This window comes from Monomorium pharaonis, chromosome 8, assembly GCF_013373865.1.
Source record: "Monomorium pharaonis isolate MP-MQ-018 chromosome 8, ASM1337386v2, whole genome shotgun sequence".
NCBI classification, from domain to species: domain Eukaryota; kingdom Metazoa; phylum Arthropoda; class Insecta; order Hymenoptera; family Formicidae; genus Monomorium; species Monomorium pharaonis.
In genome coordinates, this window is record NC_050474.1 from 15,394,390 (window position 1) to 15,421,179 (window position 26,790).

A 26,790-nucleotide genomic window follows, 5' to 3' on the forward strand; every position below is an offset into this window, starting at 1 on the left:
TTTAATAAACATAAAAAAATTTACAGAGTCAAAAGTAAAAACATGATAAAATTATACATTCGACGGGGTTGAAAATTTTAATGTAAAATTATATATTCAACGGTGTTGAAAATTTTATAGACACGAAAAACTTTGCAGACAGTTAAAAGTAAAAATATGTTATAATTAAATATATATATATATATATATTTAATTATAACATATTTTTACTTTTACTATATATATATATATATATATATATATATATATATATATATAGAGAGAGAGAGAGAGAGAGAGAGAGAGAGAGAGAGAGAGAGAGAGAGAGAGAGAGAGAGAGAGAGAGAGAGAGAGAGAGAGAGAGAGCGCTTTTATGTAATTATTTATAAATTTACATAATTTTACACACACACACACACACGCGCGCGCGCGCGCACACACACAAATATATACACATACACACAGAGAAAAAAAAAGCCAATAACATATGTAATTGCGGGCTACTAACTACATAAAATACTCAATACAATAATATTTACTGTTAATGCTCTAACACTCTTCTTTTTCTTCTTTCTTACACACACACACACACACTCTCTCTCTCTCTCTCTCTCTCTCTCTCTCTCTCTCTCTCTCTCTCCGCTCCTTCTTTCTATAAAAGTCGCTGTTTCTCCTTCTGTTTTCTTTTCTGCTTTTTCTTTTTACAAAAGTCGAATCTCTCTCTTTCTCCTACCAATCTATTTGCTTTCCTTCTTCTTTTTTTCTAAAAGATTATAAAATTTTAAAGATATTATTGTTATTCCCTATTATATTATTACTTAATGTATCTCTTTATTACTTACCTTATTATTTATACACTTTTGATATAACCAATTTTGACTTGAAAACACAACTGTCAAACACAACTGTCAAACACTACGAAGCATGCGGCTCAATGATCAGCGAAAAAACCAATCAGCATCGCGGATTAAAGGCAACAATTCTTCGAGACTTTCGAGATGACTTCGATACATTCGATAAATAAATAACATATCTTTTTAAGAAAAGGATACATTTCTGCTGTATCTCGTTTTCTTGTAATCGGTTCGTTATGCAGAATTATGGATTTAGACTAATTAAAATTGTGATTTTGAGATATGCGGTGTTGGCTAACTGCAGAATGGTTGTTATCGTCTTTTATAATATCACGTTGATGTTCTTTAATGCGAGTATACAAGTGTCTTTTGGTCTGTCCAATGTACGACACATTACATGAAGTGCAATCAATTTTATATACCATTTCTGTGCGTTTTAAGTGGTCTATTTTATCTTTTCCTTTGACTATGTCAATGGAGTTGAGCTTTTTAGGGATTGTGTAAAGAACCGTAAACTTCAAATCTCTCAAGACACGACTAATATTGTCACTTAGTCCTTTAATGTAAGGAATAGTGACAAATTTTTTAAGGTCACAAGATTTATCTTCTAGGTTTATGTAAGAGTATTTAAGTAGTATTTTAACGCGATTTCGTATATGATTATTAATCAAGTATACTGGATAATTATTATTGATTAGAATTTTTTTAACTTTTGTGATATTCTGAGTATGAAATCTTTCGTCAGCTAATAAAATTGTATGATCAGTCAAGTTAATAATAGTGTTAATTTTGTATTTGAGAGGATGGTTGGATAAGTAGTTAATATATCTTCCAGAAAACATTTTTTTCTGAAACCAATCAGTAATTAATTTGTTGCCATCTCTAATAACCAATATGTCTAAAAAACTCAATGTTCCGTTATTTTCTAATTCATATGTGAATTGAAGTCATGGATGATAGCTATTGAAAGTGCCAAGAATTTCATTAATTTTGGATGTAGGTACAATAACAAAAATGTCGTCAACATATTTATACAACAATTTGATGTCACATTGTAATAATTCTAAGCAGTGAGTTTCGAGATCCGCCATGGCCATATCAGCTGAAAAAAGAGATTAAAATTATTTATTTTTTATTAATCTTTTAAGAGGATAAATACTTTAGGCGAGTGAAAATGAGTTAATCTTTATGAATTTTTTTTCTAAAGAAAACGGTATGTCTTACATTTTTCAAACTTTAGATATTATTTATTGTTACTTTTAACTATCACAACGTTTTTTTTTCTTATGAAATATTTAAGAATGACGAAGATATGGCATTGTTTGTCGCGAAGATTGTGACGTGAGTTGTCAAACGGCGTAACTTCTAGTCTCTGTTGTATTGGTCTGAAACAAAAGACATAAAAATTTTTTTATTATTAACATTCATACTACATTAATCAATCAAAAAATTTTAAATTTTACACGAAATATAAATGTTAAGTATAAATGTTAAGGTGGTTCTAAAGTGCCCGTCAAACTTGATAGGGGTAGATAATACAGGGTCATTCGTGCATACTATTAACAAGATTTCGTATGTATTTTACGGATTCGGAAATCCTTTTCCAGAATTAAAGTATACGTATTAATATCATCATACGAACTAAATTTTATACCGAGAATAAACAAAATGTTTTTCAGATGCTCTTTTTCTAATTTTATCTGGTTATTTGCAGTTATAAAAAGTTCATGAAACTAATCTTTTATTTTAGACTTTTAATCTTAGTTTAAATTGCACGATATTGTTCGTATATGTTATTCCTAAAGAAATATGGTTTTATTTTGTACATATATATCGTAGATTTATATACTAAGCAAATATTGTCATCAAGTGACAGCTCTATGTACCAAAAATAAAATTTTTTGTTTTTAATATTAAATCGACCGTATTCCCTTAGATTCTGGTACGTTAATTCTGTAAATTTAATTCTGTAAAAGAGTTTTGCGATTTTATAAAGCCAATTAAAAGATTAGTTTAATGAAAAAATATCAGTAAAATAGACAACTTTAGGATCCCCTTAATAATAAAAAAATTTTATGTTTTTTTCTTTTAGACCAATACAGCAGATACTAGAAATTACGCCGTTTAATAATTCTCGCGTCACAACCTTTCCGACAAACAGTGTTATATCTCCGTCATTCTTAAATATTTCATAAGAAAAACAACGTTGTAATAGTTATAAGTAACAATAAATAATATCTAAAGTTAGAAAAATTTTAGGTTAAGACATACTGTTTTTCTTAGAAAAAAAATTTATAAAAATTGACTCATTTTCACTCGCCTAAAAGTATTTTTTTCTTTAATCACATTCATCCGGAATAATAATTTTTTGTTTTTAATAATTTGTATTTCTTAATTTTTTGTATTTTATTTTTTATAATTTTTTGGAATTTTTTATATTTTTACAATTATTTTTACATTCTGATATTAATTTAAAAAAATTAATCACTTGTTATGTTATACTCTCCAAGTCGATGAATTTTTATCTACATTATCCAAATTTCTATAAATATACATATAATATATGCCCTTGATTAATTTGATTGTTCTTTATTAATTTTTAAAACGTTTTATAAGCCCTACGAATTTGTAATAATTTACAAATTTTATTATATTCAGAAAGAATAGAAAATCTACATAAAATAGTGTTTCTCTTATTTACAACTGTGAGAGCCAAAATTGGCCCTTTTTTATTATCTTCCTTTAATTAATCAACATTTTTTAAATTATGCGCATTTTAAAACTTTATTTTTAAAAATTTTTGCATATTTAAAATAAATTGCTTTTGTTAATATTAAAAAAATATTTCACAAATAAATTGTTTATTTAATTTCGTTATAAAGTTAAAAAAATAACGGAAAAAGTAACGAATCGTTTCTCTTTAAGTAACGATAACGATAATTAATTACTTTTTTGATTCGGTAATGAGTAACTAGTTAAAAATTTTTTAAAAGTAATTTTTTCATCTCCGATAAATTGTTACTAAATATACATGCATTAAACACTGATAGCGTATAATTATTGGGTAATTGCATTGAGAACACATTTTCATTTTTTAGAAATAATTTTTTACTAGATATTTATCGGATTTTTCTAAGTCTTTTTTCAAAAATATACTTGGTTAATTTTATTGATCTCATTTTTTAAATACTCGTTTTTTAAATACACGCATTTATATACTTAGCGTATCTTTTTTAACTTGTAAAGTTTTTGATAGATTTACATTTTATACGCGTTTACTTATGTACGCGTAATACTAGTATATGCAGCTTGTATATGGCCAATATATCATTTTAAATGCAAAACTATCAAGAAGTTGTCTGATCGAATACAACCGAACGAGTCCATTGAATCTCCAGTCTCTGCTGTTGAAGGCAACGAATTCTGCGGCATTGCGCACGGCAGGATCGAGTCGAGAAAGTCGAGTGATTCAGGGTGGGTGTTGGGAGGCGACGAGACGATGAGATGACGATGTAAGTAGGTGGGGGATGCAGGATATACGAAATCCGTACGAGTACCGCGCGCACATAATATTGGCTCAGTTCAGTTGGTGAATGTACTGCGGAGCGAGCGGTTCATTGTGGAACCTCTCTTTGGAGATTATAATTTTCGAATTAGTTCGGGAGAAGTCAACGTTTTCTCCCTCCGACGGTGGCGACTGCGTTGATAGTGGTGGTGGAGGAGAGATAGTGGTAGCAGCAGCGGTGGCGACGACGACTCCTTATGGGGGTGCTCGCATTGACGGTTGCGCGTGTGCACGCGTGTCCGGAGGTGGATCGCGGACGATATGCGGACGTCGAAGAACGGCGCGAGAAAGAATGGTGAAGTGACTTGGGTGCGGCGTACCCGGCGGGAAAGAGAGCTGTGAGAGCAAATTACGGCGGGCGGACACATCGTATAGGGTCGGTCGGTATGTGCACGCGGCCTCGTCAGAGTGGAATAGCGGTCATCTTGGCTTGGATTGTCCTTTTCTGGTGGATCCGCTACTGTCGGTGTGGCGCATCGGACGTGGCCGTCCCGTGTAACCTCATTGCCGACGGACGGGAGCTGCTGTGCCGCGGCGCCGATCTGCTCTCCCTCGAACCGATCTATGATGTTGATCCGCTGAAGGCCATTGTTCCTGTTAACATAACGAAAATGTGAGTATGTTATGACTCGCATGTCTCGCATCAATCTCGAACATTCGGGAGAGTGAAGGATTAGAGAGAAAAGGAGTTATCTTCTTACCGAGAAGATATTGCATACGATTTACGCGTTGTAAAGTTTCCGTTTTTTTTTTACCATTTTGTGAAACAATGGCTCGCGTGCACAATGCGAATTTTTGTTATAAAATAAAATAACCAGGGCCAAAAACATAACAGAAAAACAAACCCAGGATTTAGAATAAAAAGAGATCCTTAAATGAAATTAATAAAAAAATTATCAAATATAGTATTTTCAAATTTTAAACTGGGTGCTGCCGTGCTCTTAAACTTGAAGCTTTAACACAAACACAAAACATTTAAACTCCATTTGCAGATATTTTACAGATTCTTTATAATTTTAAGTTAAGTCATATCAATATTTTAAATATTCTGAATGTCAATATAGTTCTTTAATTCCATACTATTTTTGTTTCTTTTATTTTGTATAAAAAAATTTAGCAAATTAAAATTAATTAGAAATTATTTAGAATTATATAGCGTTAAATATACACATATTTATTTATATGAAGAAATTTTATATAGATTTATCAAGGAAAATATATTCTCATTTAGTATTGATTTTTGTGAACTAAGGAAAAATATTAAATAAAAAAAAACTATCTTTAAATTATTATCCTTTAATGTTATTATCATCAAAACAATTATACATATTATATTTTTTAGATGATTATATGTATATGTATATTTTAATTTTGGAGTAAAAGTTTTATTATTTTATTTTACGGAAATTTTAAATTATCAAATTTTTAGAAGATTAAATTATACCAAAACAAGATTGTGCTTGTTTCATATAATCTGTAGTGTATAGGTGAATGAAAAAATTAATTTAAAAATAACATGTATGTATGTATAATTTCTTACTTGTATATGAAACAATGATTTTTAAATAAAATATATACTGCAGCTCAAAAGTTTAAAATACTTGCAATTTTCTTATATCTCACGAAAAGTTTAATACCTCGATAAAAAAAATCGTAGCTTTCAAACACATTTTTAAAGAGTTTTAAATCTATGTGTTAATCCATTAAGTCTAAAGCGGATAGTTTTCTGTGACTTTCTTCAGCGGTATTTTACACTATGAATCTAATCCTCAAAAAATTTTACATCAACTTTTTTTTATGTAAAATTTTCTGAACTTCCAATATTCGTCGTCAGAATTTCTCAAAAATGCGATCTGGACAGCTTTTTTACAAATAAATTAACATAACTTGTTTAAATCGCATTTTTGAGAAATTCTGACGACGGATATTAAAAGTTCAAGAAATTTTACATAAGAAAAAGTTGGTGTAAAATTTTTTGAGGATTAGATTCATAGTGTAAAATACCGCTGAAAAAAGTCACAGAAAACTGTCCGCTTGGGACTTAAGGAGGGTCTACATTAGAAGGCTTAGTTTTATTTAAAAAAAATCATTAAAAAATTAAGCACTTTTTTATGATTTTTTTCTAATAAAACTAAGCAATGGATCTTTTTGCGATTTTTATCACTTATTGTGCATGTCTTTAGGTACTCAAAACAATTTTTATTATAAAATTTTATTTATTTAATTATAAGTTGTAAACAAAAATGCACAACTGCTTTGGAAAATTCCTTTCACACTGCGTGCAGAATAACATCCAGTACAAAAAGGACTGAAAGGAAAAAACTAAAGTTTTTTGTAAAGTTTATGAGTATAGCTTTTAAGTGAACTTAAGAAAGCCATACATTTATTATAAAAAAATTTATAAAATAGCGGTTTGAAAAAAAAATCGGTTTTTTGTGAAAAGTTTTTGACTTTTTTTTAAATAACTTTTTTTACGTGACTTAATTTATATTTTAGGTTCACACAGAAGATAATTTAATAACCTTTAATTAAAAAAAAAAAAAAAAAAAGAAGTGGATCCGTCGATTAGTTTTTTTTAATCGTGCACGCAATTTTGAAAAAAGTGATTTCGAAAAAAACGCGTTTAAAGTTTCCGATCAAAGAAAAAGGTTGATAAAAGCTTGCTAATGATTGTTTATCCGTACTTTTCGATTAATCTGCTATCTCTGCTCCATATAAACTGCTCCATATAAACTATCCTCAGTGTCCTTATACAATTCATTCTTCTCCAACAGCCATTGTTTGTCGTAAGTACGCGTTTCCTGCGCAACAGATCTGCTACGACGATTTTGGCTAATCGTGCGATTTTCGTTTATTCTATCCGCAACATCTCTGCATACTGGTCCAATAACTATTTTCATGCGTGACATGATTCTTGAACCGACAAATAGCCTTCATTGAAAATTCCAGCAGCTATGTAGGTAGCAATTTCAATGATTTTGCGGCCGCAATGGAGGTGTTTTAGGGCAAGTTGCCAAATCGTCGCATTAAAACTTTCATTGGCATTTTGTGTATACCCACCTAAACACCTTTCAAGTAATTCTTTCCCACCAGGCAATGTACCTTTTCAAAGACCGTTAGAGATTTTTACTTGCTGTCCCGTTCGGAGCGTTTGGGACATGCGCACTGCACGTGCTCATTTCGGCCTGATACAATTTGAATCTATACTTGGGACTTCAGGAGTATGTTCTACGGATAAAATACTATAGATTTAAGCAAGAAAAAAATCGATTTTTTTGAATTTCTAATGTAGACGTCCTCCTTAATGGGTTAACTTTGTAATAGAGGAAAAGGTAGTAATATGGCAGTGCAGATAATATGGCTATCCCTATTATCTTCATTATTAATTGACGAATTCTAGGTATCATTTGTTTAATAGCTTGATGTTATATAGTGACGTTAATATAACAAAGCGCAGGTCAACATTTGTTATAAGACATTTTTACATTCGAGAATTTCAAAAATTTTTTAAGGTATATTTTAACATTTAATTATACATACTTCATCCATATTCTTTTTAAACTTAAACGCATTGTCACCCAAATGTATATATGCTTGAGTATTTTATTGTCATTTACCATTTTATTCGACTATACATATTTCAAGTTATTACAAAATTAAAGGGATCCTGGAGTGCCTTTGAAATTTAATTGATGTCGATAATGTAGAGTCATTCGTGCACATCATTAATGAGATTTCATATGTATTTCTTTTATAGATTTAGAAATTCTTTTTCAGAATTAAAGTATTAATATCAATCTGTGAATTAAATTTTATAATGAGAACAAAAAAAATTATTTTTATATTGCTCTACTTATCGACTTTTTACACGTATATAACCTAAATTTTCGTTTTTTTCATTTTCCAAGTTGCGAAATACGAATCTTTTTTTCTAAGCTTCTAATTTTATTTCTAATTGCACGATATTATTCTTGAAAGTTTTTTTCTAGAGGGCGACGGGACTATTTTATGCATATAGAATAAGGTGATAATATGGCCACCCATTTATATTTTATTTAATAACTTTGTTAATAAATAATCAATGTTTTGAATTGAAATTTTACGATTATATTTATCAAAGTGTTGCTCATTAGATTTTCAATTTAGTTATAAAATATTTATTATATTATATATTATTTTAAAAAATGTAACAATACTGCATAATGGGCCGAAGAGAAATAGAGAAGGTAATATGACCACCACAAAAATAAATGTAAAAAAATTGGTTTTGTTTAAAAAAATCACAGTATTTTGTTAGAAACATATATATTTATATAAAATAAGTTGTTATATCGAAACAGGTGATTTTTATTCACATTTAATGGAAGTTAAATAAAAATAACTTTAAATCTAGAGAACCTTATTTATATAAAAGATTTAAAAAAATTAACAGCCTTAATTTACAGCTTTTAAACAGTCTTAATTAACAGTATTAAATTAATCGTAATATAATCGTAAAATTTCAACTCAAAACATTGATTATTAACGAAGTTATTAAATAAAATATAAATGAGTGGCCATATTATATAGATATATAGATATATATGTATATAGATATATAGAAAAACAACGCACGTGGACCATTACTCGTAAAAAGGTAAAAGGGATCGAGATGAACATAAAAGTCCAATATTGTCTTGGGTTAGATCTTGGGTTAAGTCTCAGGTTAGGTCCACCAATAATCAAGGTATTAATTTTTCAAATTATGCGAATGAAAGCGCGCCGAGGAAAGAGCTCGATCCGCTTGAGCCATAACACGGAAAAAAATCTATTATGAATGTTTGATAAGCTTTTATTATTTACTGTTCACAATTACGATAGAAATTAATTAGATTATTTGAGAATTCCATTCGTTAATATCTCGATTATTTGCAGATCTAACCCAAGACAATATTGGACTTTTATGTTCATCTCGATCCCTTTTACCTTTTTACGAGTAATGGTCCACGTGCGTTGGGACACCCATATATATATATATATATATATATACATGAGTGACCATATTACTAACACACTTAGATGGCTATATTGACAATTATCCTATATCATCGTTTAATTTTGTATAAGTCGAAATATATACAGCCGAATAAAGAGTTAAATAATAAGAATGTACTCAAGTGTACATTTGGATGATAATACGGTTAAGTTTAAAAAGAATGAGGAAGTATGTGTAATTAAATGTTAAAATGTACCTTAAAAAATTTTCGAAATTCTTAAAAGTAAAAATGCCTTATAACAAATGTTGACTGTTATGTTTTGTTATATTAGCATTACATAACAGTAGGCTGGCCATATTACCATTTTTTCCTCTATAAACTGTAGATTTTTTGTATAAAGCAAATATTTTCATTAGGTGACTAATGAATAACAATTTTTTTAATTTATCAGAACAAATCGTACGTTGCCCCCTTATTTTTTGTGCATACTTTAATCTTATAAAAGGATTTTGCATTTTGTTATTCTAATTTGAAAATCCAAGTTTGCAAAAAAATCTCGGTAACGCCAGGATCCTTTTTATCTTTCCTCACCCTACTCTATTTATGCGTGCTTTGGTTATGCTCTATCGTCGTAATACCTTTAGGTAGAAAATACCTTTTTTTTTACTAATATATTGAGTTGTTTGTAAAAGAAAAAATTCCAAATGTTTTCAAACTTTTGGGCTACAGTATATTAATTTTAATTTGAAACTAATTTACCGATATCATTTTTTCTTCCTTATATATATCTTCCAAAATAATATACCTTCCAAAATGAAAACGTCTATCGCATGTTCGATAGATGTTTTCATTTTGGAAGATATATTACTATACTATATGTACCTATATTTAAGATAATTATTTCACACGAATGTATAACGTTGCGTAAATTTGTAATTGCAGCCATGAGATAAATGCAATGAACGCTCATTATTATTCTACATATGATTCTAGGTCTTGCAAGCCCGTCGCGTATATACGGCAAAAAAATCTCTTTTCTTTAATTATCTACGGCACATTTTGCGACAAACGAGTCGCAAAAGAGAATGGAAGAGAGATTCCTCAAAAAGCGATGCTAATGCTTTGTCCTCGTACGCGCATTTTTTACAAAATTTTTTCTCTTATTTATCATTTCGAATATGTTCTATATGAAAGTAATCGAGCGAGAACTTTTGATTGAGCGCTAAAAAAAATAAAAATAATATTATACTTAATACATATGTTACAATATGACCTACATACATCATAATTTAGAATCAATTAAGAAAAAATTGTTGCAATCAATGCCGATTCCATTTATAGATGTGCAATTTACAAAATTATGCTATTACAATCTTTCTTAAGGAATTAAAAAATTTTAACAAATCCAAAAATAAGATATTTTTTACCATCACATAAAACTTTTGTTTAAAGAAATAGATATATAATGTGTTTTGAAAATATGTATATTTGTTTAAAAAAAAAGATGTACAGTTACATTTAAAAAAATGTTACACTTTAAATGTATTTTTTTCCAAAACAATTTTCCAAGCCATGATAACTCAAACATGGTTTATCCGATCAATTTAAAATTTTAAAACAATATTTTTAATTCCATATCGGATCACAATATTGGTCTAATTTTCAATTTTTTAAGTTATGACAAAAAGAAGAATTTTTTTAGAAAAATGTAGTTTTTGTAATTTAAATATGCAGTTTCGTAAAAAATAAAATTAATTTTTAAAAATTTCCATCGTAATACGAAAATGACAACAGTAAAAAGAGTTTATTATTTTTTCATTTCGATTAATTTACCTACCGCTAAATTGTCGCAATTTTATTTTTATATTTTGGAATAGTGTGTAATTTTGTATCACGAATGTAGTATAGAATCATGAGTCATTTTATATAGTAAACAACACTTTGAATTATATGTAATTTTACGAAATATTATTATACAGAATATTATACGTACATCGATTTTTTAATGTGCGTTTAACCGAACCATTTGCATATCAGTATAAAAAGAATTAGATATAGAATTAATATAAAATATTTTATTATATCAAATAATTATAACAATTAATATAACATTTGAAATTATTCAATTAAATTGAAGGAAAAATAAATGTTAATTTTCCAAACAGCAACCATGCATTGTCTAAAAAACTTTAAAGTATTTTTTTTCACGTTTTTTAACACTAACGTCCTGACTTATTTATAAACACATACAAATACTTATTTACAATAAAAAATTACATATGCCTTTGATAAAATAATTTTACTAAATTATACGATGAGATTTTGCATAAAATTATAATCTGCATGTACAATCATGTATAGATGTATGTATTTATATTATAATATTATATAATTACAGAATTTGATGTAAATGTGTAAATGTTAACTTTTTATCAAAATATTAACAACTATTTGTGCAATTTATTTTAAAATAGTATTTTTGCAAAACTATAACAGTATGACAAATCATCTTAGCAATATACATATTTACAAAATTAAATTTAGAAAGAAATTGTTTAATAATTCAAAAAAATGATTTGGTTGTATTGGTAATTATTCAGTTTAGGAGAGGTAACTCTGATGACCATAATCTTGACATGTATTATCAAGGTCACCTTCCTGAGTGACCTTTAAGAGATTTTCCCTTTTTTTGTTAATAACTTTTTAATGAATCACAAGCGACGGCTAAAATCTTTTGAAGGTCACTCAAGAGGGTGATCTTGATAACATATGTCAAGGTCAAGGTAATCGGAGCTGCTTCCCCTAAACTGAATAATTACCATAAAATATTTCACATTCAGTATTGCAAAATTTTAAATAAAGAATTAAGCAATTTTGAACTACATAACAATTACAAAATATATAATTTATAATTTCTAATTAATATTTGTCAAAATTTCTGAACAAAATATTTGTTAACAATTAGACAAATATTCAGAAATTGTATTCCGACAAAACTACTGCATGGTGTATTATAACCTTAGTATAATTTTCGTCAATTTATTACGCAATATTTGCAAAAATACCTATTAGAAATTTCTTCCATTTTTGTTGTATGCAAAAATTTATGCACGCCCATAATAATTTTAAGTTTATAATATATATTCTTTACATTACAATATATTTTCTATGCTATTAAATATCACATTTTCTAAAATTTTCATGAACTAATAACGAAAATATATCAGTAAATGCATTAATTGAATTAATCGAATTGATCGATATTAATCGAAACTAAATGTATATTTATAATCATTTCTAATCAAGATGAAGATATGTAATTTTTTATGTTTGCCATTTTTCTTATTAATATATAAATATTTGAATGAATACATAATTATAAATGCGATTTTAAATCACACACGATTCTGTGATTAAAATGCGGCGCTATATCATGTTGGTTCAAGACAAAAGAATCACGGTGCTAATGATAAAAATTGTATGTATACACTTTTCTAGTTTTACTTTGCTTCCTCAAGGAGTTATTCGCAGTTCATAGTCGCAATTTTATCATCTAATACATGCTTCTATAAAAATACCACTTTACTTTATCGAAACTTATGCAAAACTGCAAATCAATCCAATTCATTATCCCTTCAATTCACTTATCTTCTTGAAAAGGAACAGCCTGATTTTTTCGCCACTACAATTTCAAGTAGTTATTTACAAGACTTCTCTTTCTAACAAAAAAATAACACAAAGCAAAAGAAAATATAAATAAACGTAATGTTTCGGTTGTTGTTACGCTGCTTGTTTTATTACTGAATCTTAAGATATATATATTTTGTCTTAATTTATTAATGAGTTTTTTTGTACATTATGGTTGACGCAATAATATATTCCCACTGCAATATTTATTTTTGATATCGTGATAATAAGGAAATATCCGTTTATTATTCTCTTCACGTTCGCGGCGGTACGACCATGACATCTATTGTAAAAATAATTTCATTCTCGAACTTGATTAATTTTACTTACGAATAAACAAAAGCTGAGGTTTATAAACATTGTTCTCGACATTCGCGCTCGAAAAAAAAAGTGTTTAATTATAAGATATTAAAACATTTTATTTATATCTTTGTTCTTGAAAATACTTAAAAAATGTTTCTGTTCAAACAATGTTTAAACTTAAAACACTAAAAGATGTAAAGTTAGATAATAATTAGTTAAAAATTAACGAATAAAGATAAAAGTTAACAACTTTTAATTTACAAGTTTAATTAGTTAATTTTAAATAAGCTAATTTTTAACTTTAACTAGTTGTTTTTAAAACGCGTAAACTTTAATTTATTAACTATTTTCTAAACAAAAAATTTATGCATAAGCGATACCTGTCTACGATTTAAACGATTTAAACTATAGGGCTATCTGTCTACGATTTAAACTTTTTTCAAATTTACTAAAAAACTCATACAAATATTTGGCTGAAATTTTAATGGTATAAACTTTCGACCTTTCTATTAAAAAAAATGCAATTAGAATCGTTAATCTCTTAACATTTTAAAGAGGTGAATTTTTTAAGTAGACAAGTTGAGCGTACACGGGGTCATCTGTCTACACTCGAGGGACTATTTGTCCACATAATAAAAAACACATTATTTATATTATTTTTTATATTTATTTATAATATTATTTATTATTAATGTAAAATATTGAAAAAATTTCCTAGCCATCGGAAGAGCAGATATAAATGTTTCGTGTTGAAATATAATCAACAAAATTTAATTTTTGTTCAGCATTAAAAACCTGCAGAAAATAAATTAATACTTATTTATTAATTATTATTTATTTATTTATTTGTTTAATATTTATTTATTTATTTTAACGCTTTTTTAGAAAAAATTACTCCATATTGAAAATAGTACTAAATAAATTAAGACACACTCCATATATTTTACTTGACATGTATTTTTAAAATAAAAATTTAGTGATGGTTCTTCAATCGTAGAATCAAGTAACTGCTCGTAGATCATTTTTTTGCAATAGCGAGTGAGAATTCGAAACATTTATTCCGAACTGTAGTGCCGTTTTGCGAAAAGATTTTCGTTCGATTTTTATTTCTTTTATCGCCTTAAGCATAACTTCATTGGGTACCTGAATACCTGATCCGTTTTCCTTTTGTAGTTACGCACTATTAGCTGTAAAAAGAAACAATTTTCATTGTGCTGACACATTGTCCCACTAAAAATGAGACAGATCCCAGGTAGCAAGGTGACGTTAATACGACGTCAATAATTCGTCATTTAAGGTTGCAGACGTCATGTTACCAAATTAAGACGTAATAGTAACGTCATTTTTTGACCTATTAATTACGTCAGTCATTTATCCATCCTACAACGTATTTCCGACGTCATATTCTTGACTAATTAATAACGTCAGTTAATTGATCATTTTACGACGTATTAATAAGATTTTATTAGTGACTAATTACTGACGTTAACTATAATTCTTTGTAATAATTGACGATTTGACCTCAAATGACAAATTATTGAGGTCTAGTGGACGACATCTTGCTACCTATAACTATCATTATTTAAAGATTGGTTAATAAACAACATTATTAAAATTAATATAATATTTTATATAATTAATACTATCAATATTTTAGAATCATCCCAGGCAGCACATAATATTTATGATAAATATTTATTAATATTTATTAATATTTATTTTTTCAAAATATTATATAAATATTTTACACATATTTTATATATACGAAAAAAAAATCTTTATTCAACATATTAAAATATAAATTAAATATTTTATATAATATTTATGATAAATAAAAGATAAAGATTTGTATAAGTAATATTTTGTAAATATTTATAAATATTTCATAAATATTTTTATAATATTTATGATAAATCTTTATGATTTGTCAAATCTAAGACCACAAAAATATTTATAAAATATTTAGATAAATATTTATAAAATATTTAAATAAATATTATAAATATTTTATAAATATTTTATAAATATTGCGTTTTGTCTGAGGTATAATTTAGCTTTATCAAAAGAACAGAGCAAAAACATATTTCTATAAGTTATTCCACATGTTATTTTGCATATGTAAAAATCAGGAAAAAAACTGTAAATTTATATTTATTTATAAAAATATTAGTTAACTACAAGTTTCATGTTTCTCGCGTCTATTGAACTGATCTATAACAAATATGTATTCATGATCATCAAGTGTTCATGGATCATCACAAAGGGCTAAGTAGCGTACGATCTTCGAAGTCAAGCAACGTCGACGGCGGTTCAGAGTTGGATGGGTGACCGCGGAAGTCAGGCAATTCCAAACGTGACTATGGTGTGGTGGGTCGTGATGCTTGTTGAGAAACAACGTAGATTTTTTTTTACATTATAATTATGTTATTTCGATATTTTCATAATGCAAGTACTGCATATATAGGACATGTACCCAAAATATTTTCTAAAACGTCAAAATAACGGCTTTTACTACCTGGGATAGTCATAAAAATGACGTTAAAATGTCGTCTTCATTAAATGTAACCTAAAAACCTATGTTTTTTCATAAAAATAACAATAAAATACCGTCAAATGTACGATACTAGCTTCTTGAAAATGAAGTCAATAATATGAAAATAATGACGTATTTTTTACGTCAATATATGACGTCGTTAAGATGAGACAAATGTACGTCAGTTTTACGACATTTAGACGTCATTTTATCTCGACATTATGACGTCTGGTTCGTCATAAAATGACCAAAAAATGCCGTCAATTAGACGTCACCTTGCTACCTGGGATAGCTCCGACCCTATTTTTCAATCTTTAGCATATTGCGAATTATAGGTTAAGCGGAATTAAGATTTGATGCTTCTCACATATGTTAAGTATTTATTAATTAATAATATTATGAATTATTTACCTTAATTGGAATTAAACTATTGTCACACAACAAACTTTTCGACCGTCGAAAAAAGTCAATAATGTTTTCGCTTTTTCTTTCAGCGTGTATAGCGTCTAATAAAAGTATTGCAGAGTCACAAAAATTTGTTTCTCTGCGATACTTTTATTAGACGCTCTTCTGAATCCCCTATCTATATTTTTTTATTATCACTTGGTATGCTAGATATATCTTTCTTTATTAAATTTATTTGAGAATCCATATTGTAATTGTTTTATATTTAGAATAATTTAATTTTTAAAAATTATGAGATCTTAATTTACTATAAATAAAGAGCTTTTCAAAATTAAAGGATTTCGCACACAACACATGGAAAAGAGGCCCTGCCTCTTAATTAGCTGAAATTTTAGTATGATGAAATCTTGATTGTTCTGTTTGAAAATCTCAATACGATTCTAAAACTATCTGATACATATAAAAAATCTTTCAAACGTGTTACAAACTCTGAAAATAGGGCTTTTTTATTCATGAGTCGTCATCACTGATTTTAACCTTGACACCAAATATCTCGGAAACTAGACATTTTCCGAATTTCGGCTATTGAGACTTTCGGTTAGGACAATTAAGACTTCATCATACTAAATTTCAGCCAATTCTATTCGCCACTTTTCCACGTGTTTTGTGCGAGGTCTAATTTTAACATAACTTAAGTCAATTTTTTGTTTAATTCAATTAACTGAGTGAGTTTTTTTATTTGTGCAACTTTTAACGTTACTAAATTAATTTTCCAGCCATTTTTATTTGATTTAATTTTAAAAACTATTAACTTATTCAACCCAGCTAAAACGTTTGAAACTATTAAAGATTTTAGGATTTTAGTATATTTTTATATCGAAAAGAAATGCAGTAACTGTAATATCACTATAACGTAGTCATTTTTGGACTTAACCATATTTTTAGTTATTCTACAATATAAGTTATAGTTTGTTTAAACTAGATTAAAGTTCTTATAATATTAGTTTATGCAACTTATGAAAAGTTGCAATAACCAAAATGGAGATTATAATAATAAGTTGTACAAAAGAATCATTATTGTAAGCATCACTATAAATATACGGTTACAATTACCAATATTATAGTAATAATTACTATAAAAATAATATTCCTGACTATAATTATTTTTAATTATGTAATTATATCATACATTTCTTCTCAGTGTAAGTATTTAAAGAACGAAGATAGAAGTAAAACATTTCAATATCTTAAAATTAAATATTTTTTAGTGTTGTCATTATTACAAAAACACAAGTCTTATACAAACGTTGAAAAATTTTTTAAAAGAGTAATGTTTTGCATACATTTTCTTATCCATAATATAATGAGTGAGATTTTTTATAAAGACGTGTAATCTTATTACAGATACATAATATTCCTGAATATCTATTGTATTCCAGAATATAAAGACTGGTAAATTTAAGTTGTCTTTGCGTTTGAAACATCGAAAGTTTTCAAAGGCTCGTTCATAACGGAATCATGATCTCGAAAGCGTAATTAGAACCCAGTGTTCGTGCGCGCCGAGAAAGTTCCATTGGAACTTAAAAAAAGCGTGCGAAGTATCATAAGGCACCGGTACTTATACGTTTTCTATTTTAAGACGATTGAACGAGAGGAAAAATACTATGCCGACACAACGTGTGCATTAGGAGCGACTGAATCATTCCATGTTTATATTGAAATCTGAATTAAGAACGTATTATACCTATTTTTAAAATATAAAAAAAATTACACATTATTCTATATTGAAGTTAAAAAATAATACAAAAAATTTAGCAATGATTTTTTAACCTAGATCAAAAATTATTGTAGTAAAAAGTAAAAGTACGCTCTAATAAAAATATATTGAGAAATAGTGACATAAATTTGAACTTTTAAGTACTTTAAGTATTCAAGATGATTTATGAAATTCTTCATTGCGATGCATAATGGAATAAATTATAAATTTAGCTGAACTAAAAAAATTAATTTTTAGTTTTATTATGGGTCCATTCTAACTTGTAGCCCGAAAAAAGACAATTTTTGGTAAATTTTTTTGAAAAAAATTAAAAAAGATAAACACTTCTGTTTTTAAATTTATTTATTATACTTTAATGTATATTTAAAAATTTTTTAAATCGGTTTTGTACATTGATTGTGGAGAAAAGTAAAACTGTCGAAACCTCGGCGTAGAACATGGTCTTTTCGCAGAAGTTATAGAGATCGTAAAACAATCAAACGAAATATCGTTTTGATCGATATAAAGGTGGATTTACATATATCCGTAATGTGTCAGTGACGTATCCGCATGGAATCAGTTTGTGATTTTCCGTCAGTATCAGTGATGATAAAAATTGTTCTCTTGTTTTTAAATGGATGTGTTTACACATATCCGGTACAGTACCGTGAAAATCACGAAATGAACGGATATGGCACTGATACGTTACGGATATGTGTAAATCAATCTTAAGTGTCTTTCTAGAATAGATTACAAAAAATTAATTCGGATACAAATTCACAAAGTGATAGCCTTTATAAGAAAAAAGTCAATTTTTGCCTCAATTTTTAAAAGTTTTTGTTGCAAAAAAAACTACCATAGATATCGATGTAATTGTATTCTATTCCGTGGAGAAAACATTGCTTCATATTTAAAAAAAAGATTGGAGCTGATTTGTTAAATATTGTGTGCTCTTTCACTTCCGCTCAAAAAATGTTTTAAAAAAACGTGTTTAAAAGTTTGATTTTCATTGATATAAACCTTTATATTTTCGTACAACTAATCAACTATATTCTGCAGTATTAGGACTATCAAATTATGCAAAAAGTTGAAAATTTTAACCCGACAAGGTAGAATAGATTTTTAAGAAAATCTTACAAATGTGTAAAAAAGATACGCCAAGTACATAAACGTGTATATTCAAAAATGAGGATATGAGATTGATAAAAGTAGGCAAGTACATTAAAGAAAAGACTTAGAAAAATCGTATAAAGTCTATTCAAAAATTATAAAAAGTGTAAAATAACGCTCTTCTCTTTGATTTTTTCAAATTTTCAGAATTTATTTATTTTTGTGTGTAAAATTTCTTCAAGAAGAAAATTCGTCACTATGTTTCGTTTTCTTTTTTTATTAAATAAAATTTTAAGATGTTAATAAATAAAAAATTGATAATTTTATATTATTTAATATTAATTTTTTATTCACATTTTTTTGTTATAATATTACCAAATATAACATTATAAATATTCTCAGTTCTAATTAAAAGCATAAATTCTTTTAATGTTTAAATTAATCAGTGAATATTCTTTTTTTGTTAAAGGAAAGAAATGGAATAATTTTGAATAACATAATATTTAAAATAAAAACCATTTTAATACTTTTTCTGTTAATTATTGTTCAAATCTATTATTTGTTGAAAATATACATTCTAAACTTTATACACTTCGCTTTTGTCCAAATCGATAAAAATATTTTTTGGTTAATAGCACAGGCACACAAAAAAAAAGTGGTTGGTCCGGCGGACTAGACTAGTCAATCCTTATGTATTTCGACCCGCTAAATCCGAATCTAAGGTCAGAATTGCAAAGTTAGCTCGCATTTTCTAACCACAAAAAAAAATTCTTTTTTAATTATACAGGCACACAAAAAAAAGTGTTTGGTCCGGCGGACTAGACTAGTCAATCCTTATGTATTTCGATCCGCCGAATCTGAATCTAAGATCAGAATTGCAAAGTTAGCTTGCATTTTTTAACCTCAAAAAAAATTTTTTTTTAAATATTGGTTCGGTGGGTCAGACTAGTCAATCCTTATGTATTTTGACCTGCTGAATCCGAATCCAAGGTCAAAATTGCAAAGTTAGCTCGCATTTCCTAACCTAAAAAAAATTTTTTTTGAGGTTGAGAAAAAATGAGCTAATTCAGCAATTCTGACCTTGGATTTGGATTCAGCGGGTCAAAATACATAAAGATAGACTAGTCTGGTCCGCCGGACCAACATTTAAAAAAATTTGTTTTTGAGGTTAGGAAAAAATGAGCCAATTCAGCAATTCTGACTTTGGATTTGGATTCAGCGGGTCAAAATACATAAGTATAAACTAGTCTGGTTTGCCGGATCATCATTTAAAAAAAAAAATTTTTTTTTTAGGTTAGGAAATGCGAGCTAACTTTGCAATTCTGACCTTGGATTCGGATTCAGCGGGTCAAAATACATAAGGATTGATTAGTCTAGTCCGCCGGACCAACCACTTTTTTTTTGTGTGCTTGTGTAGTTATAGGTTAATTATAAGTTAATATAATAAATTTCACAATTTAAATATAAAAATCCTTTTTTGATCTCGCGTTTTCTAATTTTTGTGTATGCTTTTTTAAATATAAAATTTTTTAAATATAAAATTTTACATTAAAATTTTTCGGATATGATATTCAAATGAGCGAAATTAATCAATATTATTCTATTATGATCTTTCAAATTTCTATACCATAAATTTTGGCCATAATTTTGTATCTCCAACAACATCTTGTATTACTAGTCAAGGATTTTTATTTAATTGCTCAACAGAATAATCCATTTTTTAATAAAACTAGACACCACAGACGCGCGCTTCGCGCGCGCTACTTTATTTTTTACTTTTTAAAAATAAATCACAACGATAATTGTATAGATATAATATCTATACAAATTTAACAGCTGTCAAAATTCAGTCGCAATGACAGCTACTCTTGCAACACGAAGTAAGCGCAGCGAGAGAACCAATCGGCATCGCGGAAAAGTGACAACAATAAACTTCGAGAAATGCGAGCAATCGACTTTACATACCTTTTTTTAGATAGGAGACTACACTATTAAAACAAAGGAAATACTTTTTGTATACCAAAAATTTAGGCTATTTTCAAACCGCTGAAACTCAGCAAAAAATTATCATAGTAACAAAATTCGAAAACACTTTTGGTTTCAACTCGATTTCAATTATCTTTTTTTTTACGTAGCACAATGATGGAGCTTAATCCGTTAAACTAAAAATTTTTAATGCGACTTTGTTACGCTGCATTTGGCGTGAGAAAAATCATGCGTGTATAATGTTATACGTATATAATGCCATTATTATTTTGATTGTAAAAAATTGTAATTTCAGGTAAATATTATTTTAGTATGTAAGTTAAATTGTAAGAAAGTGATTTTGTATTAAAGCGAATTATTCGGTTTAGCAGCGCTAAATGTTTTTGTAGTAAAATATTTATTTGTAATATTTGTACGAATAATTATTTGTAAAAGTAGATGTTCTAATTTGTATGAACATAGTTTCATAGTTAGCATTTTTTTCATATTATTACTTTTGAAGAGAAAATAAATTTTTTGTTCTTTTTCAGGAAAAGATAATTTTATTAAAATTTTATTTGTAGAATCTGCTCTGCCTCTGACTATCGAACGTTACACTTGTTTTAACGCTTTATCGAATACTCTGCGTGTTTGTTGCTCGTTTTAATATTGTCTGGTATCAAATGACAGTTTATCGTTTTTTACAATAGGTATATCAGTTTATATTATTCATAAATTACACCATATTCCATCGGTTTTGATCTTTTAGATTTCTCGACAAGACTTTTTAACTATCTATTCTGTCCTTTTAAATGAAAAGCGACTTGCGGAAAAATTTTATTATTCATTTGATTGGATTATTTATTCGTTCACGTTTTTATTTGTTATGACACATTTTTATAGACGATATGCGTTGTTCAATGGTCATCATTTTTTAACTGTTTAATCATACTTTGTTTGCTTTTTTTCACTCATGTTTAAGTTCATAAATATTGGTAATTTGTTACAACTGAAGAGGACTATGCATAGTCGAAACGTTTCGAAATGTGTTTAACATTTTTTAACACAGTTGATTTTAGTCGCGTTTATAATGATATATTTTTTATTTAATAAATTATACTGTATTAGGATAATTTGTCTTGGCTCGACATATTGACCTGTTTATTTTATTATTTTTGCTTAGCATTAACGAGCTCTTTATATTTGTTTGTTTTTTGTCTCTTAAATGTCTTATCTCTGCTAATTATTGCTTCCCTAATCTCATATGAGAACCACACTTTTCTTAAATTCTTTACATATTACACTATTACATATTTAATCTGAAATCGAACTGCAACCTCCACGTGGTAGATTCTCGAAGCAACACTTTTCGTAGGCTAATTGCAGTCGTTCTAAACTATGTTAAATTGTTATTTTTTACAATATTTACCATTTCGGATTTATTATTTTTAATTTTGTAACTTTAAGTTTAAATTATTTTAAATTATAAATCAAATTTTGGTACAATCGGAGCAATTTTAGCATTTTTATTCGCCATTTTAAATCCGCTATTTTGAATTTGCCATTTTGAATTTCTAAATTTTGAATTTGAATTAGATATCAGTGATCATTAAAACTACTTAGTTCCAAATTTGATAGCAATCAGAGCACTTTTAGTATTTTGGCTATTTTTGGGGGTCTCTTGGCCCACTGTGCATCGCCGTGAAACTAGCCGCGGATTAACCATTACCTTGACATGCGGACTCGATCGCCAATCATGACACGTAACTTCTCGGGTCCATGTCAACTCGTAAAGTCGTAATCCACCTATCGCGCGGAAAACAACAGTAAATCACCACCATCTGTTCTAGGCGCCGGGAGACAACGACGATTACGACGATGACGACGACGTTTCTTAAAAATATTTTTACTCTTGATGCGAAACTTTAAATCGTGATATCGCTTATAAGTCACATAGCGGAAAAAAACCACTTTTGTTATACAGGGTCATTCAGAATAACATTAGATCCGTAAAATGACGTATTCCTGACGCAATTCTAAAACGATTTTTCCTTTACCAAAATTTTATTTGAAGGGTAGTTTTTGAGTTATAAGCCAAAATAGTTAACGAATTACGCGTCGAGTACAGAAGGCAGGCAGGGGCGGCGCGTCATGAGCGTAACGCGGGCGCGGCTGACTATCCTCGTCAACTGATGGGTGATTACCACCGCGTAAGTCGCTAACTATTTTATCTTATAACATAAAATTATGATTTAAATAAAATTTTGGTAAGGAAAAGATTGTCTAGGAATTATGTTAGGAATACGTGTTTCTTAAAATCATTGTAATCATTCAAAGTTGTTCCGGATCGCCGGCCGTCGCACGCTGCAAACAGCTGATTGCTACACGCGATGTGTGTGTATGCCGTGTTTCTGTAAGAGCTCTCTCTCTCTCTCTCTCTCTCTCTCTCTCTCTCTCTCGCTCTCTCTCTTTTTCGCTCTCTCATTTTCTCTCGCTCTCTCTTACAGAAACACGGCATACACACACATCGCGTGTAGCAATCAGCTGGTTGCAGCGTCCGACGGTTGGCGATCCGGAACAACTTTGAATGATTACAATGATTTTAAGAAACACGTATTCCTAACATAATTCCTAGACAATCTTTTCCTTACCAAAATTTTATTTAAATCATAATTTTATGTTATAAGATAAAATAGTTAGCGACTTACGCGGTGGTAATCACCCATCAGTTGACGAGGATAGTCAGCCGCGCCCGCGTTACGCTCATGACGCGCCGCCCCTGCCTGCCTTCTGTACTCGACGCGTAATTCGTTAACTATTTTGGCTTATAACTCAAAAACTACCCTTCAAATAAAATTTTGGTAAAGGAAAAATCGTTTTAGAATTGCGTCAGGAATACGTCATTTTACGGACCTAATGTTATTCTGAATGACCCTGTATAAATCAAATGCAAGCTATCCATTAAACCTATTTAGAAATCAATTGATTTAGCCGTTATTAAGAATCCGATATCTATGAAATCTCACAAAGGGCGTCTCGCGTAAAAGAGGTACGATAGTGCATCGCACGTCTACACTTGACTTCTTGATGTCATTATTTACAGTAGATGGACACAATGCAAATGGATACAAAATAATGTACAAAAATAATGTACACCGTAAAGTTGTACATCGTATGTTTCTGCACCGTAACCGTAGCCACACACACACACACACACACGCACGCACGCACGCACGCACGCACGCACGCACGCACGCACGCACGCACACACAGGGGGGTTGCAAGGGTGGTCTTCGGCCCCCCTCCCGCACCTATCCTGTCCGAGTCGCTAACCCATGTGCATTCTAATAGAAATCAAGTAAAACATACGTGGCCATTTCGAACGTGGCCGTTTTGAACATGGCCGTTTTAATGTGAGCAAATTGAACTCCGTGCAATATTTCCCGTGGCCTTTCCGAACGTGGCCATTCCGAACGTGGCCGTTTCGAACGTGGCCGTTTCGAACATGGCCATTCCGAACGTAACCGTTTCTAACGTGAGCAAATTGAACTCCGTGCAATATTTCCCGTGGCCGTTTCAAACGTGGCCGTTTCGGACGCTCCCTCCCTACCCGGCCTCTACTCCGTATCGCCAAGTCCGCTTGGTTACCACGGACAACGGCCAGTATCCCTACTCTTTCACGCCTCTCTCGCGAGCGCTACCCGACGACAAGGGGAGTGAAGTGTCGTCGCCCCTGGTAAGCGTTTCTCGGCCGTCGCGCGTCGCCGTACGTGAATCATCCCACACCAGCGATCATCCGCCCCGGGAGACAAATGTCTTGCCCCTGTAGAAATTCTCAATCGGCCGATCTGTATCCCTCTCCTAGATTACCCCACGCGCACACAGGGCGTGCCCGCGATACCACAACCGCAAAAGTGGAACGACGGATTACCCCCGCTCGATAAACGCGACGACTAAAACCAATATACGCGTACTCCTACTCCCGCCGAAAGTTCGGAGAAATCGTTGCCCTCAAGATACGCGTCAAGCGCCGCAAAATCCGCATACATTATATTTGGTATTTCTAAAATTGTTGAAACACCGATGTGCACATCTTGTAATCAATATCGCAAAGCACACAACTGAAACTACCATATTCTTTTGTATAATTCTACATTTATAATAAAAACGTCACATATTCTCTATTACTAAAAAAAAGGAACCGAGTCACAACTTTTTTTCTGCTTCCCTTCCGTGTGAACCTCTCCTGAGCTAATCCGAAGCAACAGGAGTCAAGTTATGATAATACTGTGCCGCAAAGGGTTAAGAGCTATTTATAGAACTTTTTAAAATAAATATCTATGAAACGTTTCTGAAAAAAATATGTGCTATCTGGACAACGTATATGTTTTGACTTTGGATTTGAATACTTTTCAGTATTAAGAAGAACAGTAAAGTCTCGCGCCAAATATACGGGCAGCGAAACTGGAAGCGGTGCACTTGCACACGATTCAAATGGACACGGTGCTTTTGGACACCGTTTATTTGCACACCGCTCAATTGCACACCGTTCAATTGCACACCGTTCAATTGCACAACGTTCAAACGCATATTAAATATTCATACATTATGGCTGCGTTTGCAATGTGTACATAAGTTAGCTACTGGAACGGGGTGGGTGCTGAAGGCCCCCCTTGCACCCCCCCGTGTGTGTGTGTGTGTGTGTGTGTGTGTGTGTGTGTGTGTGTGTGTGTGTGTGTGTGTGTGTGTGTGTGTGTGTGTGTGTGTGTGTGTGTGTGTGTGTGTAAAGCATTCACTGCACCACATGGGTTTGCGATTTAAATGGTGTGCAATTGAACGGTGTGCAACTGAGCGGTGTGCAAATGATCAGTGCGCATCTTTTCGTGTGCAAATGATCAATGTGCATCTTTCCGTGTGCAAATGATCAGTGCGCATCTTTCCGTGTACAAATGATCAGTGCGCATCTTTCCGTGTGCAAATGATTAGTGCACATCTTTCCGTGTGCAAATGAGCGGTGGGCAAGTGAGCGGTGTGCAAATGAATGGTGTGCAACTTTTACGTGTCCAAGTGAACGGTGGGCATTTTTTTGTATGCAAATATCCGGTGGTCAAATTTAACGTGTGTAGATAACTGGTGTACATTTTTAATAAAATTTCTTTTGTGTCCAAATGCACAGTGTGCAAATGCACCGTGGTTATTTGAACCGTGCGCAAGGTATCGTGTCCAAAAGCACCGTGTCTATTTGAACCGTGTGCACCGCTCCCAACTATTTCGGGGATGCCTTTAAAGAGCTGACATGTTTTTATAAGGGTTATTAATATTAAAAAATATTGTTCTTTACCCCTCCCCCCTCCCTATAAATGTACTACGTCGGTTTTGGTTACGCGAGATGATGAGGGGAAGAAAAGATAAGAGCGTTTGTCGCGACATATAACACGTGTTCTCTCTTATGCTATCTTCGCTCTTACTCCCACACATTGCGCTTTCTCGTTCCCACCCGTCGAGCGTTCTCGCTCCCACCCATGTGATACTATCCTCTTACTCACAATCACCATCGTGTTTGTAATAATTTAATATGAGAAGATATGTGGGGAAAGGATGTCGCTGAGAAATAAGTCTTTGAAACCTCTCCGCTATCAGCGATAGACAAAATATGT

At 30.2% G+C, this 26,790-nt stretch overlaps 1 protein-coding gene and 1 long non-coding RNA gene across 2 annotated transcripts in view; one reads left to right on the forward strand and one right to left on the reverse strand.

Annotated features, from left to right (window-relative positions):
• Positions 1–2,053: 2,053 nt before the first annotated feature.
• LOC118646847 lies at positions 2,054–4,788 on the reverse strand. Its single transcript, XR_004964270.1, has 2 exons — positions 4,208–4,788; positions 2,054–2,218 (listed from the first exon to the last, which is right to left on the reverse strand). It is a non-coding gene; the product is annotated as an uncharacterized LOC118646847 (long non-coding RNA).
• Positions 4,785–26,790, forward strand: part of LOC105831982 (lutropin-choriogonadotropic hormone receptor) — a 253,454-nt gene continuing 231,448 nt past the window's right edge. The window contains 1 exon segment of the mRNA XM_036290661.1: positions 4,785–5,011. Within this exon segment, the coding sequence (XP_036146554.1) occupies positions 4,785–5,011 (227 nt within the window).